The sequence below is a fragment of the Halichondria panicea genome, chromosome 4 (genome assembly GCF_963675165.1).
Source record: "Halichondria panicea chromosome 4, odHalPani1.1, whole genome shotgun sequence".
Taxonomy (NCBI): Eukaryota; Metazoa; Porifera; class Demospongiae; order Suberitida; family Halichondriidae; genus Halichondria; species Halichondria panicea.
The window spans coordinates 4,445,404-4,469,949 of NC_087380.1; the positions used below are offsets into that span (position 1 = coordinate 4,445,404).

General features: G+C 40.4%; 1 protein-coding gene across 2 annotated transcripts; it reads left to right on the forward strand.

Annotated features, from left to right (window-relative positions):
* Positions 1–44: 44 nt before the first annotated feature.
* Positions 45–24,196, forward strand: LOC135334597 (sacsin-like). Of its 2 annotated transcripts, none has more exons than XM_064529848.1 (4): positions 45–157; positions 2,696–2,815; positions 6,241–6,499; positions 10,630–24,196. In XM_064529848.1, the coding sequence occupies exons 2-4, from the start codon at positions 2,714–2,716 to the stop codon at positions 23,412–23,414; spliced, it is 13,146 nt and encodes a 4,381-aa protein (XP_064385918.1). In that variant the 5' UTR covers positions 45–157; positions 2,696–2,713; the 3' UTR covers positions 23,415–24,196. The 2 variants fall into 2 exon arrangements, with proteins under 2 accessions (XP_064385918.1, XP_064385917.1); XM_064529847.1 differs by lacking the exon at positions 45–157 and adding an exon at positions 2,285–2,537.
* Positions 24,197–24,546: the final 350 nt, after the last annotated feature.

A 24,546-nucleotide genomic window follows, 5' to 3' on the forward strand; every position in this document is an offset into this window, starting at 1 on the left:
TGTTACCAAGCGCTTCTCTATCAAGGTGCGGCTGTTTCCTGAGAATAATTATGTTGTGGTCAGATGTTGCATGCACCTGTACCTCGGCATGCACAACATGAACAGCATGCAGTCCCCAGAATCTGACAAATGGAATGGAAGCGGTCAAGTTGAAGAAGTGAGTTCACTAATTACCCTAACCCTAACCCTACCTGTAGTTCGCAATCAATATTGATTGGCCGAGTTGTGTTATAGACATAGTTGCTAGATCTAGTCTAGACTGGAGACCACTCCCTTTCTCTTGGGGAGAAAGGGACTGGCCAGCTGCCGTGACGGTGTGCATAGTCTGGCCACGCCCTCCCCAAACTCTTCAAAAGAGGCTGGAATTCGAGACTAGGTGTTGGGAATAATGTTGGTTGAAATGCAAAATTAGAATAAACCACAAAATACTGTATAGCTGGTAGATCTAATTTTTCCGGGGGGGGGGGGGGGGGGGGAGGGGACAAAACATTTGTGGTTGAGCAATATTATTTTAGTCACTTCATGGATAATATTTTCGTGGTTGCTGCTTGCACTGCAGGTAAAGGTACTGTGTTTTGCAAGTTGCTTGTCATTGTGCACAGTAAATGGGCGTTGTCTATAGTACTACTGTGGTTACTAGATTTAATCAGGAACGTGCTGACTCATAACTTTCTCTATGTCCTCTAATTTCTACCTGCTCTTTTAGTGCACTTCTATAACTAAAACAACTGCCATACTGGCTCAAATCAACATAAGTATAGCAAGTCAACAGAGTACTGCATGTGGCATATACACTATAACAGCTTAGCTAACTAAGTTAGCAAATTTAAATTTTTTTGCTGAATAGACACCTTCACTTTACTACAGACTCAGTAGTACTATAGACAACGCCCATTTACTGTGCACAATGACAAACAACTTGCAAAACACAGTAGGCAAGGCCGCTTCACGTGGGTAAAATATTCGTGGTCTGATCGAGCTCCAACCACGAAAACCACGAATATTTTGTCCCCCAGAAAATACCAGTATCAATAAGGCTACCACGTGCAGAGACCTAGCCTCAAAGTTGGCAGGCAGTTGGTAGTAGGCAGATGGTAGTTCATGACACACTTTGCATTAAAGCCCATTTTATAATTATGTTAAGAGTGCCATGCAAAACCTGTTTCTCTAAGCTAGCTTAATACTTCATTAATGGGGGTACCTAAAAAAATGCCATTGATAAAATTTGTTTCTTTTGAGCTAGCTAGCTAGATGCATGGTGCCGGCTTTACTTACCGTAATAATATTGAACACACCAGAAAAGGTGCACATGTATAAGTAATGTAAAGATAAAGATAATGTAATAAACACACACACTATTGTCGTCTTAGGCCAGCTAGATATCTAACAATATAATAATGCAGCATCATGCATATCTTAACTAAAATTTTGGAGGCCGTTATGGCAGTTATGGTTGAGGCAGTGTATACAACTCCACAATACAACATTTGCTAACTGCATGGCGTCATTGCTGGAATCAGACGGCAATAACGTGTGTCCGCTATACATTAAGTAGGGCTTCCTCCATCAATGAAGTATTACGCTAGCTTAGAGAAACAGGTTTTGCAGATCTAGAGAATGATCATAAAAAAGTGGGTATTAGTCTAGTCGTTGCAAAATTTAACTACCAACTGCCAACTAGCGAACTACCAAGTAGTGCCAATTACCAACTAGCTAACTAGCGAACTACCAACTACCAACTACCAACTGCAAACTGCAAACTGCAAACTACCAACTACCAACTACCAACTGCGAACAAATAATAGCCAAGAGTGCACAAGAAGAGAAGAGTGTCGAACTACCGATACTTTTACACAAAAACTGTGCACAAATAACATGACTCGCACGTGATGAAGTATTGTAAACTTACTCCTAGTAAATATAAACCGTGACTTTTAGGGGTATGGTAATTGAAACAATAATTATGACATTTGATTCTAGCTAGACGTTCAGAGCTGCTCACTGCACACTGAGTAGGAGACGATCTCTTCACAAAAATCATCTAATAGTCGGTTAATCCTCTTCACTTGCACTTATTATAATTGCTCACGTGCAATTGACAGGTTTTTGTGTAGAGGTAGGTAGTTCCCATCTGCACTCTTGATATAGCTATTGTGTATAATAATTATATTCATGCATGCTAAGAAAAAGTCTAGAATCTGCTGATAGTGATGAATATAACACATGTTACTGCTTGTTTCTGAGAAATTTATTTGAGCAACCTTTGCAAGTAACTTTAACTTTCTTAGCATTGTTATTGTCCTGACCATACATACATCACATGTTAGCTGATGGTGATATCTATTTTTAGTACAAGCCCTTACAGTCTATAAAAAAGACACATATACTGTACACAACCTTTAGAACTGCCAATTAATAGGTATATATAACTGTATAGTTGGAATCAGAATTACCCGCCTGATTCAGTACAGCTATATAGTCGGCTATTAAAAGAAGCACAGTTATTCTTTACTCTAGGAAATTGTATCATGAATCAGGTGAGCGTTGTACTTCTATCTTTCAAAGCTATAGATGTGATTTATAGCTGTCTTGTAGACCTACATGTATATGATCCTTGTGGTGTGGGGTTTGTCGTCGTACAGTACGTATGCTGCACTCTTTTCATCCAATCATGCATGCGTCCTACTCACTATAGATCTAACTAGCGCTTTTCATGATGGCTGATCAGTCAGAACAGTTTGGACAGAAAAGGCCTCCCCTGTCTGTTACCATAAAAGGTATTCTAGAGAGGTATCCTGATGGACAAATCTTCAAGGTGAGAACTCCTCCCTATAATTATTACATAGATTGCCTGCAGTGGGTTGAGTGCATGTATATACGTATAATACAGCCTGACATGCTTTAGCAAGCACTCTATTTCAGTATAGAAAGAACAGCTAAAACTGGTCTGTATATATAATTATGTGTGTGTGTATAATATTATAGTTATATGCCTCAGTGCGCATGCGCAAGCGAGGTATACGGTAGTGTGTTTGTGTGCATGTCTGTGTGTCTGTGTATCTGCTACAGCTACTCAAGGATCAATGAAGTGATTATATACAATAGCGTTTTTAGCAATAATATATTTTCACTTATGTTATGTTCACACTGTTATATCTGCAGGGGAAATACTAGATCTACTGCACGTACAGCTGATTTCTTTAGCTTTTCTTGTGCGTGCTAAATTATATAATAGTCCGAAAAGTTCACATGATATAATTGCACTATACCCGCATTAATGAGTATTAGCAAGGGCGTATAAAAGAAGAGAGGGCATGCAACTCCTATATGAGCAGAGTTCAAACATGGGCGGATGAATGTGCATGACTGTGCATGAAATGAAATTTCTATTTTTAGCACTTCATGCAAATGCACACATTCCTCCGCCCACGTTTGAACTCTGCTAAGCTACGTGTACTGATAGTGGAGTTGCATGCCCTCTTCTTTTATACGCCCTTGGTATTAGTATATGTTCTGATTTATCGGACACTTTCTTGTTTCCACGCTTTTTGGTGCTTCCCCAAATCTGAAAAAAATCCTTAAGTGTTTGTAGGAAAATTGCAGTGAAACGCGGCATTAGTAATGTGGAGTCTACACATAATTTTATGCACAGAAGGGCTCAGAAAACTAGCTGTGCAGTCAATTTTCAGATCATCTTGTTTTTCCTGCAGAGATAATTATAGTTTGAACAAAGCTAGCCAAGTGAAAATAGTGAAGCTATATTGCTAAAAAAATGTATATGCTCTGTCAATCCTCACCCTACCAGGATTACGTGAGTACTCCAGGTTGCACATACAGTAGACTCTCGCTATTCCGGCTCTCTGAAGTACGGCCACCTCGATATACCGGCCATTTGGCTTGGCACAGAATGCTAGCTATATGTTTACTGCACAAAACTCACCCTGAAGTACGGCCACTCGCTATTCCGTTGACCGGCCAGTGCTGGCTGTCCCAAACAAGGTTTTCAATGTAATTTTATATGTATATTACGGCCGGATATGACGTTTTGGGTGTGGTTTAGCAAATAAAATCGGATTACACTTAAAATAGAGAACAGAATGATTCATTATCCTACATTATCCTCGAGACAAGAACCGCAAAAGTAGTCATTAGATTCGAGGTAAGGTCGTTTTTAAGCCGCGGCTATTTCCTGAGCTACAGCCACCTCGCTATTCCGGCCAAGCTGCATGGTCCCAAGGGTGACCGGATTAATGAGAGTCTACTGTACATGTAGTACATACATGTAGTACATGTACATGTATGTAGCTAATCTCCCATTATCCACAAATGTCAAATTACTACATTAGATTTACTATTCACTAAAAAGTGTACATTTTCCTGGATACTCCAAGTGTTAGCATGAACTATTCTTTTTGGGGAATACTGTAAGTTGCCTAAATTCCAATTATACTGTTAGAGCAGAACAAAGCAGGGGTAGAGTTAACTAGTTATGAAGAATTATGCTAAGTCTTGCTGTGGTGCCTGAATACCAAGGTTAGATGTTGTGACCTAATTCCTTGCAAATTAGAATACTAGATCTATTCTTAAGTTCTTACAAGAAGAGCACTATTATACTGCTGAACTGTGTCCATGGAATACCCATGAAACTACACTCCTTAGAAATGAGTTTCTAGTAAATGTATCTGGGGAAAGTCAGGTGTTGTAATGTACTACAGTTCCTGGTAATTCAGTCCACCTGAATGGATTGTGGGCTTTTCCCTGCACACTACAACATTATGGTGCCTGCATGATTAATTAGTGTACACAAAGAGTGCACTGCAGCTTATTGAAGATCAGGCACAATCATTATAATACACTATATCTATACATGTACCTTATAGGATTTGAGTGTATTTAGCAGGGAACGATGAGCTATAGTACCCGTACTATAGATTGCTCTGGACTACAATTCACAACATTATACATTTGAGAAGTGCATGTGAAAGCTAAGGAGTAACTTGCCGTGTATTAAGTATTATTTAGAACACACCTAGCCAAGATTAAGTGTTTTAATCTGTGTGCCGAGGATGGCCTCGAGGTTAACGTGGTGCTCGAGGCGCAGCCGAGTGCATTACGTAACCGAGAGGCCATCCAAGTGCAGCATTAAAACACGTGACTTGGCTAGGTGTGTTCTAAAGGATTTAGTGCTGTCACGTGAGCTCTAGCCTCGTGGCAGCTAGATCTAGCTACATTTTAAATCAGTTGCTGGCTAGACGTAATAGCAAGTTTTAGTAGGTTTGTATCCAGTAACTGATGCATAGGAGAAAGAGATACGATCTAAAGCTATCTGGACTGACTGGGCATGTTCTCGACTTATTTCTCCTGCTGACCAACAGTCCCGATCCCACTACTGGATATGCCTCCAGTTGATCTGGCTTACTGGATGGGAAACTTTGTGCGCAAACTATATGGCAATGAGTATCTGGTTTGCTCTTTTGGAACGCTATAATATTCGAAGCACCTTTGATGAAACGATTATATGGATCTGGCTTAGGTACAGGTACGTACATCTTCGAAGCAAGCTGAGCCTATTTCTCCAGACGAAAAGTGATGCAATTAACAAACCAACTTAAAGCACACTTAAGTGTAGATTAAGTTATTTAATCCATGGTCACCTGATAACCTGCTAACCATAATAATGGTACTACGTATAATTATTACAATTTTATTTTATTTTGGGAGTACTAAGAGATTGCATCTAGTCCAATACAGATTATCCGAACCCCGATCATCCAAATTCTCGATTATCCGGATAAAAGAATCGACCAAATTTAATAGCAAACACCTACTCGCTCGCGCTAAGGGCCCACATGGTTGAAAGCTTTTTTGTTGCCGATTATCAGACTTCAGCTTAGCCTAACAAGCTTAATTGTTACCTTGTTCTGTGCATTAATTAGTCCAAGACTAGTACATTTGTAAGAGCAGTAGTTGAAACATAAGTGAAAGTACCTGCAGAACTGCAGATACAAACGCTTTGCCAATCCTAATTACTGGTTGTAACCTCCGTCGAAAGTAGCCACCCTCTGTGTATTTGGGTATAAATTATACTATTATTTATATAAGTACCATTATATATAGCAGATAATTTTCGTGCTTCATTATGTGCACTGCATTGCATGTGTTCCGATGCCTAGGTTAATTTTTTACCCACAAAACTTACCACATGTATATAATTATTATTATGTACATGCATATATACAGGAAATGATCCAGAATGCTGATGATGCTGAAGCTACAACAGTGTGGTTCTATGTTGACGAGAGACAGCATAGCACTTCCAACCTCCCTCATCCTGACTTGGCCATGTTCCAAGGCCCTGCTCTTGTAGCTGCCAATGATGCCTGCTTTACAGAAGAAGACTGGAAAGGAATACAGAGCTTGCAACAGAGCATCAAAGCTGAGGACCCCTTCAAAGTTGGAAGGTTTGGGATTGGATTCAACTCTGTGTATCATCTCACAGGTGAGTTCATTAAAAAAGTCATTATAGTGCGTGTAACAGTTAATTACGCCAGTTCACTGGTTCTTATGTACATGTATGTACCCTTATTGCAAATCTGGTTAACTTAATTGAATTTGTCAGAGTGCTCACGTACTAATTACTCCACTGATTATGATTACTCAAAGACTGGTTACCCCGTGCGTGCGCAGCAGGATTGAATGAGCTGTTTGATTGAGCGAGCCTGACATTTCCATGGACTGCTTAAACTGCTAAGAGACGGTGGTTGAGGCTACTGATAGTTGAAACTTGTAGGCAATCTTCGAAGGCAACAACTGTTTTCTAATTGTTATACTTTCTAGATTCACAATCATTCCCTATAATGTAAAGGTCATTACGGTAATTTAGCTGTTTGCCGCTGTGCGATGAAGGCTCAACGTAACGCACGGGGTGAATGCTCTATGAAAATCTTGTTTCTGTATAGTTTCTTTCTCTTGTTATCATGGCCAACAATAATTAGTCTGTTACATCCAACACATCATGCAATTGTATACCGTATAGCGGTACATTTTCTATTTGGCTCCAGAGCCCTCAGCATAAATTTTCGATTCTCGTTTCAATGAAACAATAGCTTCTCATGTAAATTACTAGTGCGTGGGAGTATCCCCAATTTTAATTTTCGCGTTAACTGCTCTGCCTTCAAAAAATGTTGTACCTCACAAAAATGTCCCACTACTCAAGTGAATTAAGGACTGGGTCCTTCAATTATTGCTGATTCAGCTAAAACGAAGCTCCGCCCACGCTTTTTACCAGCAATTGTGCATAAAAATGGATCTCTCAAACTGCTTAAATCTTTAGCTCTAATTCCGGAGTCCTAAACGCTCCTTGAAGCACTTATTTTTTAGTGTAGTAGTTAGTTCTAAGGCTAGTACACACACTAATATTCGGAAGGAGCCGTCTGCACTACGTAGAGTAAGTTATTAGCTTTTACATGTAAAAAATTAAGCTAGAAAACTATGTTTTATAGAATATCTCACCTTTAGTTGAAGGAACAGCTCCTTCCGAATATTACTGTGTGTACTAGCCTTAGAACTAGCTACTACACTAAAAAGTAAGTGCTTCAAGGAGCGTTTAGGACTCCGGAATTAGAGCTAAAGATTTAAGCAGTTTGAGATCCATTTTTATGCACTGCTGGTAAAAAGCGTGGGCGGAGCTTCGTTTTAGCTGAATCAGCAATAATTAAAGGACCCAGTCCTTAATTCACCTGAGTATACGGTAACTCATACTTAATGAAAGCACCGCAGGTGCTGATGCCTCGGTGGAGGTGCCAAAGCTACATAACATAAAGCTAGCTTTTATACACACATTGATTATAATTATCATGATGATTTTGCATGCAGAGTCCAGAATCACAGGGAAACTCAAAGAGTGGGTAATGATCGATGCTGATTGTTGTTAAAAACGATCGATGCCAAAATGGCTGCAAGTCAAGTAGGGTATAAGTAGAGTATAGCAACACTCGTTGAACAATTTTTGCTACGGACTCTTCTGAAAAGGCTGCAATGGCATTCCAAGTAGGCATAACTCGAGAACGAAGCTTTATTTTGCAAATCAACAAATACGAATCCTGACTATAGAGCCTATAGAAACTCTTACTTGCACTTCATTGATCAGGCAGGGTGTAATACAAGTCATACAGTCCCTTCCGTGCTATTTATTTTTATTACATGGTCGCGTAGCCTCATGATCTGGTAAGGGGTCCTCGTGATATAAAGCATTGTGATAATCCTTGTGTTTTGCAATAAAAAATTATACAAGAAACTTGCCCCGGGCTTGTGCCTGTACGGTACCCTCGCAAAAATAATCCCATCTTGAATAAACGCCCATCTCTTTTGCTTCGAAGTTCTTGCACAAGGATATTTTAACTCGACTATACGCCCATCCAGAATGAAGAGTTGAGCATGCGCAGTAGTTAAATGCTTTTAGCGAAGAAAACAAGTGTTAGGTAGTAGCTAGTTAGACTACACTCCTTGCTGGACCAAGATCAGACAAAGATTCTCTGTGTGGATCTGTTTGCCCTTGAAGATGTATATGCAGGGAACAACTAGTCCTATATGCAGAGAAAGGGAATAATTAAATCTGAGAACAAAGTCATCACCTAGGCCAATTTTTTGCAGGTTACCTTGCCTTGGTTTTCTGAAACAAAGTACCTGATAGCTCTGTAGGAGTATGACCTACATGTATCATCCTTTGGCTTTGGGAAGTTTCTGCTGCTACATCTGATGAGCAACGAATAGATTCAGAGTCCACTTCTTGATGTTCATTCTTATCATGCATTAGTTTATCATTGTTGTTGTCAATGAAATGTTCATTCTATGTACTGAAATGAAATTAATAAAGAATTGTCATAGAGAGGTACGCCTCGATTTGAGGCCGTGGGTGGTGTATATTCGAATTAAAAACTCGCCGTTCGCGATTAAACGCCCTAGTCCCCTAATAAGCCTAAACTTCTTGCAGAAAAGGAAGAAAAGGGTGGGCATATTTTCGCGAGGGTACGGTATATGTCATAATACTTAGTATCATGCTATAATATTATAATAAAATTATATCTATTACATTATTATAATAATGATTTAGGCTTGATACAAAATCTCAGGTAAGCGAATGGCGTGTCTTGTTTGAACAGAAAAATTTCATGACAGTTATGTACCGCCGACAAGCATTGAGTTTGTACAGTATAACAAGTTAACCCTTTCCTCGTTGAAGCTGTCATATGACGGCCACGTCATTTTAAATAATTCGCTGTGCACGCAGTGTTGGAGCTATGCGCACGCTGTAGGTACCAGCACATGCGCATTGAGCTGCTCTTTTACGTGGTATCTTTAATATGCTGCCTCGAGGTACGCTTCGTACAGTAATGTTGAAAGAAAAGTGACCGTTTCAAGATCTTCGTAATACAACCTCAGTGAGGTTCTAGAGTAGCTAGACAGTGAGAATATCGGTGCTTATGGCCTTGTTGAGTGAGAGGACAGTGACTGGGATCATAGCTAGATAAGAAACTACCTCAAGCTAGAGCCTGAAGGCCTGAGGAAGAAGCTCTTGCGATGGACCAACTTCTTAGATCTGGTAAGTCTAGAGTAGCATCTGTAGTCTTGATAGCTTCAGTATAACTGTATTTAGGCTAGTTAGTACAGCAGTGGACATCATGAGCCGCCACCATTGAACTTGTAAACCTTTGTGTAGGTGAAGAAAACGTTTCCCGGGAAAAGGGCGTCTGCTGATATGACCTCGCAGAGAACTTTCTGGAGATCCTGATTGAATCATGTCACCGTGAGAACATTGAGAACCACTTATTTAGTGTCTATAGTCACTTCGTACCTTCATACAATATTGTTTGTGTACATAATTGAGTATGTTTGTAAACAATTGCTAATTAGGGGGGTGGTTAGTTGCTAGGTAACGAAGATGGTGTCAAGATATCTCTTGGGTCTGCGCTATCTGTTATACAAGTAATTTCAATGTATGGTTCATGATATATGAATTTTTAAAGAAATTGTTATTTATTCTGTATTTTCTTGTTTTAATTAAAACGGCATTAATTTTGTGAGGGAAGAATTTTGGGTGAACATACATGTACATGTACATGTCCATTGTAAAGCGGCGATATTACATGTATGATTATAGTTTTATAGGTTACTTATAATTACACGCATTAATAATTCAATAATCTGTTACGCTTCAGCTGCATGCAGGAAGAACAGAATAAAATAGCCGGAAATTTTCGCTGGTACACATTTTCGCTATTTGGCTCCAGAGCCATTATAAGCAAACATGTTTGTGGGTTCTAATATCGTGTTTCAATGCCAGCCACCTACCAAAGCTTGAAATACTGGTGCGTGGGAGTTTATTCCAGTTTTTATTTTCGCATCTTCTGTCTGCCCTTGAAAAACGCAAAATTGCACCTCACAAAAATTTCCCGCTGTACGGTATGTGTATGTTGTACTCGCTAATCTACTAGATCTACCTACACGTAAAGAATGAGTGGTTAGTTAGCTGCTTTTTGCTTGCGGCCAATTATAACAGCTTATGCTGTAGTTGTATGCGTGCATTTTGTACATGTACACTATTATATAGTAAAATTCTCTCTTTTTCAGACCTACCAGTGATTGTCAGTGGCAATCGCTTAGCTTGTTTTGAACCTCAAGAAAAAGTGTGGAAAGGTGAAGCTGGGCAGGCATTCAGTCTGGCTAGCCTTATTGACCAGTCATCTGATTTTATCACCCCACTCAATGGCTTGGCGGGCTTCGATAAAGAATCGGCCCGATATTCACACACTATCTTTCGACTGCCATTACGCACAAAAGCATCCAGTCTCTCAGACAATATATACAACACTCAAAAGCTACAAGTGCTCCTCGATGCTCTTAGAGAGGAGGCCAAGTATTTGCTTTTGTTTCTGAAGTCAGTATGCAAGATCCAAGTAGTGCATATCTCACAGAGTGGTCAGCACAGCACATCCTTCTGTGTGGAAATAGCTCCAGCTAGTCTAGCATCAGTTAATTCCAAGCGTAAATTGTTCATGCATCAGCTTCGGCAAGCTCATTCTCAACAGCCTTATTCAATTTCTCAAATATTTTCGTTCACAGCTACCTTCTCTGTAATTGTGACTGACAACAATCATAGGAAGAACCAAGCTGGCCAGAGCAATTGGGTGATAGCTAACAGCGTCGGATCAGGGAACTCTACAGTACAAGCAGCTGCAGCCAAACAGCGTACATTTCCTTGGGTCGGTACAGTTTTGGAGCTAGGTGCTAGTTCTGTTGGGGGTCGGATATTTTGTTTCCTTCCTATGCCAGTGGAGGCTACGTCTGGACTACCGGTTCATGTCAATGGAACATTTGGGCTGAACGACGAGCGACGTACTCTAAAGTGGCCAGGAATTGAGAGAAGAAACGATCCTACAGCAAATTGGAACAAGATTCTCGTTAGTCAGCTCCTCCCACCTTGTTATGCTATGCTTCTAGTAGAGGCTAAAAAACACATTTCTCATGATCAGTTCTACAATGCCTGGCCTGATGTGAATACTGTAAACAACCAGTTTTCTGAGATTCTCCATCCTTTGTTCATTGCATTGTTTCAGCAAGCAGTTGTTTATACTGAGAAGATAGAAGCGCTTCAAGTTGTGGGGAACTGGATCGTCATCTCTCAAGCAACCTTCATCAGTGAAAGCAGCAAGCTTCCCTCCATTATGAAACGAGTTCTCGCTGATTGTGCTGTACAACTAGTCACAGTCCCTTCAAGAATATGGAGAGCAATGTGTCACGCTAAAGTCGGTGTCACAGAGATGTCTCCAATGCTAGCTCGCTCCAAATTTCGCAACTACCCTCAATGTTATTCTAGCATTGACCCTATTGGCAAGATGGTAATTTTAACATACTGTCTTTCTGACAGTTGCTACAACGATCTAAGAGGATTGAATCTTCTGCCCTTAGCAAATGGTAGCTTCATTAACTTTGATGCAACTTCCAGACAGCAGACAGTTTTCCTTTGCTCAGATGATTGTCCACGATCCTTGCTCCCTAACTTGGATCGCTTACTTGTCTATTCATCAGATGATACAAAGCTTCAACAAAGTCTATATTCTGTGGCTATTAGTCAACAGACAAAGCTCCGACTCCTCACTGAGAAAGAGGTTGCTCACCTCCTTCCCCAGGCTCTACCCTCAAGTAGAAACAGTCTAGTGTCCATGCCCCACTCTCAGATTCCCTCCACTTGGCTTCAGACGTTCTGGAATTGGTTGCACAAAAAAAATCTACAACATTTTGTTGGTCAGCTTGTGGTTCCTTGCTACATCTCTACCTCCAGCTCAAAAATAAATTTTCACCTTGCTCCTCTTCATAGTACACAAGCTGTGATTTATGTCGACACATCTTGCTCTGGAAATTTGCTCTCTGCTCTCTACAAAATGAAAATCAAGGTTTGTCTACGAAGTGAATTCAGCTATGTACACCATAGGCAACTTTCATCAAACGTAAAGATGCTCGACACAAACAACTTATTGGATGCCATAGCATCAACATCAAATTACAAAGGAGTTGCTTTCACAGCTCAGGAAGCTGATAGCATGAGAATGTTTCTCCTATCTAGCACTTACACTCCTTCTATGGTGAGAAAGAAGGTCTTAAAAAACATTCGCATCTTTTCATCTGCTTCAAACTCATCCGATGAACTGTTTTCTGTTAACACAGCAGAATCAAAATCAGTAACACAGCAGGCAATAGGAGAACCTAACAAATGTGCTTTCAATGTTGCAAACCTGCCTTCAAACCTAATTATTTTGTCCCGGGAAAACCATTATCAGCTACAGCTATTGCAATCTCTAAGCATTCCATTTGTATCTGATTTCAGACTTCTTGTCAATCATGTGTTCCCGCTCATTAATAACAGGACTTTTCCTGACCATCTCATTGACAAGCTAATGCCGGAAGTGTTGGACATGTTCCAAGTCCTCAACTCCAGAGAGTACAATATGGCCAGTTACCTTCAGAGCTTGCAATTCGTAAAAACAAGTAATGGACGAAAGACTCCTTCTGAACTATTCACTCCTTTTGATGCTGATATTTCGGCTCTGTATAGCGGAGAAGATGTATTCCCTCAGGCTCCTTACAATACGAATGGAAGAGTTCAAACTTTACAAACCTGTGGTCTCTGTGTCGCAGTCACCCCACAACGAGTCCTTGACATTATCTACTCCATTAGTTGTTCTTGCAGCTCATATCCGCAACGTGTTGACAGCTTAAAGCTGAGCCGGGCCAAGGCAGTGCTTAAATACATAAGCACATCTACTTTTTATAACCAAACAGGTGGAAGGTATGTAGTAGCTAATGATCATTATCAAAGCTATACCTTCTCGACTGCTCTCAAGTATCTAGCTACTAACCGGAGCTGGCTCCCAATTCTCAGTGATAAGCCGTCCAGTTATCCTGAAGAGATTTCATGGAAAGGACACGGCCTCAACTCACATTTTATCTCTCTGAACAATTCAATGGTTTTGTCACCTTCAACGAAAAACACTATTCCCTGCCTAGTGGGCTCACAGGTCTACATTGTGTGCCCTGCGGTTGCCGATCTAATTGCCAACATGTTACCAGCTGACTCTAACAGTTTCTCACAGAATGTGGTCGCTCACTATAAAGAGATACTCTTACACAAGGATCAACTCTCTGCTGATGTTATGAACTCGCTTGTTCTTCAAGTGTATGACTACATGAATAGTCGAGGTATCTCCTATCTTGCTTCGTTGTATTCTACCACAGAATGGATTTATATCAAGAAAGAGAGGAAGTTTATAGCACCAGATGTAGTAGCTTTTAAGCTAAACTCCACCTTCAAGAGTGATCTTGAACCGTACATCTACATTCTACCCGACATTCTGTCTCAATACTCAACACTTTTTGGCTCAGCTTCTAGAGTCGCAACGACTGTTAGTCAAGCCCAGATCGTTTCCATTCTCAAAATGATCAAGGACGATGTACAAACTAATGCTATTGAACAATCGGATGCTTGGAGTATGATCATGAACATTCTAAACTGGCTCACAAACAATGGAAATAAGAAAGTTCCTGACGAAGTCATGCCAGAAGATGTTCTGATACCAGTAGAGACTGAGTCTGAATTGCCTCAGCTAGTTCAGGCTTCGGAGGTTGTGTACACGGACAATGAGTTCCTCAAGGATTACCTGCAATCGTCAGAAGAAAAGGACTCCTACCAATTTGTGCATAGCCACATCTCTGCTAGCATGGCACATAACCTTGGTGCAGTTCCATTGTCAGAGTTTTTGGATATTTCTGAGGACACTTTTGAAGATGCTGGTCAACACGAACCACTCACCACTCGATTGAAGAATATCCTCCGAGACTACAAAGATGGACTCACTATTATCAAGGAACTACTGCAGAATGCTGATGATGCAGAGGCTACGGAAGTGAACATTTGCTATGACACTAGGCAGCATGAAACAAATCCAAAGAAACTGTTTTTCTCAGGAATGGCAGAAGCTCATGGTCCTGCGTTAATTGTTCATAACAACAAGAGTTTTTCTGAAGATGATTTTACTAACATCACAAAGTTAGCTGGAGCAACCAAGGCCAACAAAGTGTTAAAGATTGGCAAGTTTGGAATTGGTTTTTGTTCAGTATACCACATGACAGATGTACCGTCATTTGTTAGTCGAGACAAACTATATATCTTTGATCCAACACTATCCTACCTAAGAAAAGAGATAAAGAATTTTTCTCAGCCAGGCAAGAAAATTCTTTTCACGAGTAAGTTCATTGCGAATTCGCGTCAGCTCTCACCTTATGATGGCTTGTTTGGATTTGATCGATCTGATTACGAAGGGACAATATTTAGGCTTCCATTCAGGATACACCCTAGTGAGCTTAGTTCTACCTGCTATTCAAATTTAATAGTCCAGGAACTTATATCTGCTATTAAGAACAGTAGCTCAACTCTATTACTTTTTCTACAGCACGTGAGAACTATTACATTCCAAACGATCAGTCATGGACAAAGCACGCCAGAGATTTTGTTGAAGATCACTCGAAAGTGTATTGAAGCACCAATTCGACTCCGTGCGGGTACTGAGATTAGAGAACTAACTTGCTTCGATTCTCTCTCTAATGAATCAAACAGCTGTCATTGGCTGGTATCACAAGAAAGTGAGACTGATTACTCCCAACAATACTTCACTGCATCAGTCTCCTGCCCATTGGGCGCTCCTGGTAGCTACAGTGTGGATGCAGAATTCCAAGGAGAGATATTTTGTTTCCTACCCCTCTCTCAGAAGACTGGCCTACCAGTGCATTTAAGTAGCAACTTTGCTGTGATCAATAATCGCAGGGGGATCTGGACCTCAGATGAAGCCACCTCACTTACAGACAGAGAAGTCATTTGGAATGTTTCACTAATGCAAGGGGTCATTCCAAGAGCTTACTTTGCACATATACTAGCTCTAAAGGACTTAATGAATAATGGAGATGTAGCCGAATATATTTTTCATTGTTTATGGCCTGATAAAGACATGCTAACTCAGCACAATCCTTGGGAGCATATGATTGACACACTCTACTCTTTGATGTCTAAGGGACAGGTCTTCTATTCTGCATGCGATAATCAATGGCTGTATTTGACTGACAGTAAATTCCTTGAGCCCAAAATTCTCTGTCTTTCAACAGACTCATCCACTCCTATGTGTGTATTGAAAATTGTTGAGCATCTAAAAGTGCCTGTAGTGGATCTACCGCAAAACTATCACATATTTTTCGATCTTGATGGTTACACTGTGGGTGAGAAAGAATTTATCGACCTTTTCTTTCGAAACATTGACAGTCTAGCATCAATCTTTACTGAGAGGAATAAAGCCATCCAGTACATGTTAGAGCAGTACATGGCGAACATCGATAGACCAGGTGGTAGTAACGTGGAATATTTCTTCAAGACTATCCCATCGATTCCGTGCTGTCCACATGGAGAGGTTTTGCGTTTGTGCAATGAGATTATCGATCCAAAATCCAAGTTTGCTGATCTGTTTGACGAATCTGAGGCTCGTTTTCCTGTGGATATGCTCATACATAGAGAACTATCTTCTGCAGGTCTAAAGAAGCTCGGAATGCTAAACAATATTCTCCCATGGAACATGCTTTTGGAACGTGCAACTTCTGTGCCAACACTGTACCAGATCAGTCCAACGAGAGCAATGACAAGAACCCATTTAGTCATTTCTGCAAGTACAGCTTCTACAGAAGCGGGTGACATTGGTCTGTCTAAGATCCCCTTTCTTCCTGTGCTAACTAAGGCACCTGACTACCTTCTTCCATGGAAAGGGGCTATACAGCATCAACTTATGTGCGGTGAAGATCTTATGATTCCGTTTGTTAAACCCTCAGATAACATCAATGTGGAGGTGTCAGGGTCGCAAGCCACATTTGTAAACAATTCCTCCGTAGAGGATGGTGGATGTGGACCAATAGATGAAGATGCTATTCAGCTGCTAGGAATAAGAAGTGCTCCAACCTTTGAGGAGGTTGTCTTGCAGCTCAAGAAATTGATTGAACTGTTTTCATTACAAGAATGCACAACGAAACTAATTCAACTGACAGATAAAATGTGCCGTAGAATATATGAGTTCTTTAATAGTATCCTGGTTAACGCTGATAATACTGATGTTCAGAGCTTACGAGAACTGGCATGCATTTGGACAGGAAAACAATTCATCACTGTCAGTGTTGTTGCTACAAAATGGACTTTGAATGGACCCTATCTATACCCTCTACCGTCTAGCCTCTCATTTCGCAGATATCTCACCAAGCATCTGAATATAAAAGAGGAATTCACCATTTCAGATATTCAGATTGCTCTTGCTAAAATAAAGGAACAATTTGGCAGTGAGCCAATCAGTGAGGAATGTCAGAAGGTGTTCAATCAACTGCTTCCCCTGCTTGTAAGCAGTGATGCTCCTAAGGATACATCAATCGTGCTTCCTGATGAGAACTACGTCATGCATCCTGCTAGCGAATTGTCCTTCAATGATGCTCCGTGGGCCCCAAAGGAGACTAAGTACACTTATGTACACGGGAATTTAGCAAGACATGTAGCTACAAAATTTGGAGTGGTCCCTATAAGAACACAATTTCTTGAAAGATTTTCTACAACTGCCAAAACGCATTTCAACGGCACTCCTTTTGGTCAGCATGAGGAACTTACACGCAGGATCCAAAACATTTTGGAAGGCTATCCTTTTGATATAACAGTCCTGAAAGAGTTACTACAGAATGCTGATGATGCAAAGGCAACTAAAATGTATGTCATTTTGGATAAGAGGACTCACGGTGCAGAAGGTATCTTATCAGAAGAATGGGGCAAGCTTCAGGGACCAGCTCTTTTGGTTTGGAATGATAGTGAATTTTCAGAGAAGGACCTAGAAGGTATCCAGCAACTTGGCCTAGGTAGCAAGAGATCTGATGATGAGACAATTGGTCAGTATGGCATCGGTTTCAATGTAGTTTACCATCTCACTGATTGTCCAAGTTTTATCACTGGAGGAGAAACCATTTGTATACTGGATCCACACTGCCACTATGTTCCAGGAGCAAATGCAAGTGATCCTGGAAGAAGGTTTGACAATTTGGTTAAAGATGGGTTCTGGGACACATTCAAAGATATGAAGAGTGCTTACCTCAAGAGTAGGTTGGAAAATTGCCCGCCAGAGCTACAAAAAGGTGGATCTTTGTTTCGTTTTCCTCTCAGACACACCCCTGAGCTGGTTGCAATGTCAAAGATCCTAAAAAAGGATGAATTCACAAATCCAAAGTCTCTAAAAGCAGATGATATGCATTCTAATCTCAAAGACTGGGCTCCTGACATGAAAGAAGCTATGCTTTTCCTCAACCACGTCACAGAACTTCGTTTCTTTGTCATAGAAGAGAAATCTCACACAATGGTCACATTGAGCAACTATCGCACAACGGTAAATCAATGTGCCCAAGTCTCTCGTGTTCAGCTCCATGATGCACTCTCAACCTTTAAAAAAGATAGTGGCACCAAACCCACCGTGGTACGCTATCCTATTACTATTTCCACGGTCACACACAAGAGGGGAGGGGCTGAGCAACACGTAAAAGAGAATTGGCTGATACAACAAGGCGTTGGAGATATTGAAAATGAAAATCAAACATGGAAATACATTAGTAACATAAAGCCACGACACGGTATTGCAGCTCCTATTCAGCTTCCACCACATGAATCCAGTGAAACAACAATCCCAAGAAAAATGTCAGTCTCTGGCAAAGTATTTTGTTTTCTCCCTTTGCCAGTATATTCAAATCTACCCGTACATATCAATGGGCACTTCGTCCTCGATTCCAATCGTAGAGACTTGTGGCACTCAACAGATTCGTGCCATGAAGATGACAAAGCAGCATGGAACAGAAAAATATTTGAAGCCATAGCCTCATCTTATGCTAACCTTCTTGAGCATGCTCAGCAATACTACATAACTAAAGATGTTTTCAAGTCAATTCACGATGCTTTTGATTCTCTCAACAATTACTACAGTATATTCCCTCACCCTTCCTTTGATAAGTTGGAAAAACGTTACCTATTGTTAGCGGAGAGTGTGTATACCAAGTTCGTTATTCATAACTCCTCTGTACTGTCTGTTGTGTGCAATTCTGAGACCGCTGAAACCAAGGCAGTAAAGATTAATTGGTGTCCTATCAAAAGTGAGTTATCTTCCACCCAAGTTTACTTTTGGTCGCCTACTTCATATGTGGAGGGGGTACCAGATTATGAGAGGAAGTCCATTAGGCCTTTACTTGAAGCCATTGGCATGCAGCTCACCGCAGCACCATCAAGGCTGCAACGTCATCTAAACAAGACTATCGGTGATAAGGTAGCAAAACTACAAGAAACCAACCCTGGCTCAGTTTATGCTTACTACCAGAAGTTTAACGTGCAAGCAATCAAAACTGGAACAGGTGTATTCCCCTGTGCTATTGACTGTACTATTTTTAAACGAGCAGAAGTGTTTAGACGATTCACAGACTATTTGCTTCAGGCACCAAAGGAAAAAGACACAAAGATAACTGGATGGGTATTTCCAGACAACAATCCTTATGGGTATCCTCTTCTTCTTACAGCTGATAGTATTCTTAGAAACTTTGATAAGCATGATAAAGTGCTAAGATCGGAATTTTCTGGTCTGTTTAAAACAATGCAGCACCTGTTCATACACCCAAAGCTACTTAAAGCAGAATATAGTAGTGCATATTTTGCTGAAAGCTCTGACTATGAACAGCTCGTCAGTACAATTTTATCTACTGAGCTTCCACCTGAACTACAAGCGTCTAGAGTACAAAATTTTGATCGGTACTTGTCTGAAAACCGATTAAAAGCACTGTGGAAATGTTTTTCTTGTGATGTTGCGTTTAGAGAAAAACTGGACATAGTGTTAAAACGATGGGCATTAATCCCAACCAATGGAGGCCACCTGTATTCAATCTCAAGCAAGGTGCTTCCTGTGTATCCTCTATCAGTAGCGTCAGCTGGGAGAGAAAAACCAGCCATCACTTCAGCTGAAGAGTCTCAACTGTACCATGTACTTTCTACCCTTCAAATGCCCTTCATTGCACTACCATTGGGTGTTTCTCTTCCGTGTCCTCACTTAAAAGATCGTAAAGCTATTCTCAAAAACTTGTATTTCCTTAGCCAGGAAGTATCCTTATCAAAACTACTCACCAAAGAAATGGTGGAAGTCATATTTGACTTTGCTAAAACAGTGGACTTTAGAAGTGATCCGGAGAGTCTCAATTACATCAAGTCCCTTCCTTTATTTGAGAATGTTGATGGAGAATTCAGTACTGTTCAAGGAAAAACAGTGTTTAAGTGGAACATGTCTGCAAGTGCTGTCGGGTACAAAAAGTGGATTAAACACTGTGATGTCATATTTCTTCATTGTTTTGGTGCATGGACTGCTATTGGCTCAGCACAGTTGGCAATCAACAGCATTACTGGTGAAAAAATTTATTCGCAGTATATATTTAAATTCTTTGATTCTTTGAATGAAGCAGAGCGGTATGAACACCTCGAGCACATCAGGGATGTTCTCTTCCGAACAAACAAAGCAAACTCTCAAGAACATATGTACAAGAGAAAAGAAACCCGGCAGTGTTATTTTACAGCAAGAACATTTATTAATTTGTTGGAAGACCTTCCATGTATCAGTGAAGGTGATGATGAACCATTGAGACCAGTTAGAGACTTTTGTGATCATACCTTACCGATCTTCACAGCTTTTCGAAAGACCTACAGATTTCTTCCAGCATTATTTACTAGTAATTCCCAGGTGTGGAGCAAATGGAAGCACTTTTTTCAACAGCTACATCTTAGACAGACCCTCACGAAGGAAGAGTTTGTCTCTCTGTGTCAACTCACTGCTGAGAGCCATGACGATCCGAAAATTGCATCTCAAGTTTTACTTGAGCATTACTTTTCTGTTGAGGTTGCCGAGAAGGGCTGGACCAACGACCTTCATTTCAATAAGCAAGTATCAAATATTGCCTTTGTACCAGCTCAACAGTTACCACAACTGAGCTGGATCAAATCCCCCTTCCGATTTGCTAATCCTGGTCGATGTATTTATAAGAGAGATGGAGAAGTGGTGGAGCTAACAAAGTTGAATGGTGCAGCTATGCTTGGTCATGATCATGAACACTGCTTGTGGACAATCATGCCCATTGTGTCATTGCCAATCCACTACTTTTCACACAGGACCTATCTTTATCAATTAGGTGTCACAATTGAACCCACCATAGAACAAGTGGTGAGCAATCTCAAGAATATATCTTCAATGGCAAAGTTCACAGACTTAAAACTCTTTGATAACTATCCTGCTGCAAACAAGCCACCCGAAGATGGTACTACATGTACAACTGTGATGAAAGTAATTAAGTGCCACTTCACATTCTTGCAAAACAACTTGTCTTTACTGTCAACAAATCATTTGACGCAGTTAAAGAACATCCCGTGCATCCCTGTTCCCAGTACTGCTAATAAGGATAACACACAGAGTTGGCAGGTTGTACTAGTGAAACCTTGCTATGTCCTCAGTTGTACGGTTCAAGGTCTCCACCCATTCCTGCATTCTGCTCCAAGTGAGCTCAACCCAGCATTCTTGGGCCTCTTACAGAGCATTGGAGTTTGTAATAGTATGGGTATCGAACATTGTCAACTTGTTCTAGAGACAGCCTACAAGCAATCACAAAGACAGAAACTCGATGAAAATACAGAAGCATGTGTTGTTCAGGCACTAAAATGTCTCTATAAGTTTTTAACTGGATCAAATCATGCAGAAGAACTTACACCACTGTATCTTCCATCGAGTGAGGGTACATTAGTACTTTCCACAGAAATGTTGTATGCAGACAATTCAAGTTTCTTTGGTCACGTTATGAAAACAAAAGTAGAGAACACAGGGTATTCCCTAATCTACTTTCCAAAAACCCATTATGATTTCACAGAAAACCAATTTTGTGACTCACTTCCAAAACTAGTAAGACCCGAAGGTATGTCTGAAGTATGTGAAAAAAAAATTCTTCCAGAATTTGAACACCCCATAGAACCTAATGAAGTTCATAAAAATTTGGAGAGAACACTCTGTATGAAGAATGAGCTGCCAAGAGTGCTAAATGTTGTTGTGAAACATGCAGCAACAGGTAAGGTTGAGGATTTTGTTGATGTTTTCACAGAATTTGTGGCAAGTATTGATGTAGTCACAGTTAAGCGGGTACGGACTCTCATTACTTTCAGAGAAACCGGTGTACAACTTGGACAGCTTGATTTATCTTTCCATCTGCAACATGTGCAGAAGGATTCTAATGAGCGACTGTGCTTGTACATTGAGTCCAACATTGATCCAGTTATTGGTACTGATAACATCATCAGAGCACTTTCAAAGATGCTAATAAAAATCATTAAACAACATGACCCAAAAGTAGGTGATCATTCTTCCTCAGAGATGGCCACAATATTCACTTCACTTTTGAGGCTTCAAACTCCTGCCCACTTGTACAGTGTTCTCAAGCGAGAGGGTATTCTATACACTGCCAAAGATAGCAACATTCAAATCGAAAAACCTTCTAATGAGCTTGGCAAGGAAATTCCTACAGAGTGGCACCATCGACTAGACCAAGCTATTGACAATGTGTTTCATCCTGGAGAGCTTGTCGGCTACGAAGATAGTGATGATCACATCATATTTGCACGAATTATGCACCCTCTACTTCCTAAAGAAGGAAATCTTGATTCTGTACATCGTATTGACATGAGATACAGGATCTACACAAGCCCAACGGATGATGAAGGAATTGAAGTGGGAATTCTTGAGCTGTACAAATTTTTGAGGGGGCTGAAACGTACAAAACAAGTTAACGAAGATGAAAAAAATGTGGTACCGTTTGAAGGAGAAACTGAGCCAATTCGACTACATAGAATTTTCCAAGAGAAAGATTTGGAAGAAGTTATTAGTGATCTTAAAAAACAATTGGATGATATTTGGAGGCTGTCAGAGGAGGATCGGCGAAAGGCTATCAAGCGTCTGTACCTCAAGTGGCATCCAGACAAGAATCCGAACAACCAAGATTTTGCTGAAAAGGTTTTTAAATTTCTCAATTCTGAAATTGAGGTGCGGAATACTGGAAGGTTTCATAGAGATGATCTTAATGAGACTGCTAGAAGGCACAGATATAATTTCCACAGAGAACGTCACTACTACACGTACACACGCACTCAATACGAGTACCCTTCCTCCAGTAGGGATGAACGTGGAGCAAGTAGTTCTTCATCTTCGAGACCAGATAGGGAATTTGGAAGCTCTGGATGGGGGACGGCACCACAGCATGAGTCTGATCCATTTGGTGAGGAGAATGTACGACCTCAACCTAAACCTGATGAAGGAAAACGTTGGCTCAAACAAGCTGAAGCTAATTTTGACTCGCTCCAGGGTCTGTTCGACATTGCAAGAAACAAGTCTCAATTGTGTGGAGACGTATGCTTTATTGCTCACCAAGTAGCAGAGAAAGCTCTCAAAGGAGGCAAGTACTTTGTGTGTGGGTTAGACGATAACGCTCTTACTACCCACAATATCAGTACTCATGCACACGGGCTACAGTCTGAACGTCCTGGAGAGACGCATGGACTAGTCAATCACACAACCCCCTTGGAGAGCTACTACCTTGAACCAAGATACCCCAATCGCTGGCCATCCGGTATTGTACCAGCTGATATGTACAACTATGAGCAAGCCAAACAAGCCAAGGATCATGCCGAGGCTATACTGAGAATTATCAAGAACATTATAGAGTGTAGGGAACCAGAGGATTAATTTTATTTCAGGAATATACAAGACATTAATTAGCATAACTATGACTTTTAGTATAATTTTTTCATTAATTGACTGCATGTGAATAGTAATAGGCCAGTATATAAGTGTTATAATTATGTAGTATATAAATATACATGCGCATACATGCATGCAATTATAACAATTACTGTTTGATCGATATAATAACTAGTGTTCAAGCTGGCGCTGTGCTAATGCCTCTCGCCATGTTTTTGCTTTCGCTCAAAAGTATTAGAGTGTTATCTATAATGAATTTTATATTAAAGTTAGCTTATCTATATAAAGTCACTGAGAAGAAAAGACTTATTTACATGCATCTATTGTAAGTTATTATTTTTTGTATTATGTGGCTTACCAGGACATCAAGAAAGAAGAAAATTGATTCTTCCAGGATCTGTAGTTCAGTGTATATAATATCTAAGAAGAAAAGACCTGTGTACATGCATATTGTTATCTATATTGTTATATGGTAGTGTTTTGTGGCTTACCAGGCCCTCAAGACAAAGATGATTCTGCCAGGAGGATCTGGATCTGGATCTTGGATATTATTTTCTCACACATGGGGAATGAGCGCGCATGCGCATTACATCCACAGGAATAATTAAAGGGTGTGTCCAAAGAGATCAATTTTACAAATGGCTACTGTACTGCTAGCTAGCTGTTTTAACAGATATTTTCTGAGTATTGTAGCTAACAAAAAGCTAGCGCTTTAGTGCAAGGCTAACTCATATGTTGAATAGAAAGTTTGTGCGGACAGATGATGCTATGAAAGATTCTGAAGAGACTGCAACAGCCTTCAATGTGAGTCAAACTAGCCATAACTCGAGAAAGAAGCTTTAGTTTGCTAATCCACGAATCAAAATCCAAGAGAACGTGGCTAGAAGCCTATAGAAGCTGTTAGTTTTCGTCGCATTGTAACCGTTGAGCAGTTATAGCTGGAATACACACACACACACACAGACAGACACACACACAGTCAGCTTTACCGTATCCCTCGTGCGGCTACGCCTCGAGGCATAATTAACATTCTAAACTATATATATAGGTCTTCTGCGTATATATGATTATTATAATTATGACTGCATTGTTATATATACCGCAGGCTTGATGTCAA

Coding starts and splice junctions, on each gene's coding strand:
- LOC135334597 (XM_064529848.1), top strand. CDS start 2,714: ATGATGGCTGATCAGTCAGAACAGTTTGGACAGAAAAGGCCTCCCCTG. Junction 2,816..6,240: donor CTGATGGACAAATCTTCAAG/GTGAGAACTCCT, acceptor GCATATATACAG/GAAATGATCCAGAATGCTGA. Junction 6,500..10,629: donor CTCTGTGTATCATCTCACAG/GTGAGTTCATTA, acceptor TCTCTTTTTCAG/ACCTACCAGTGATTGTCAGT.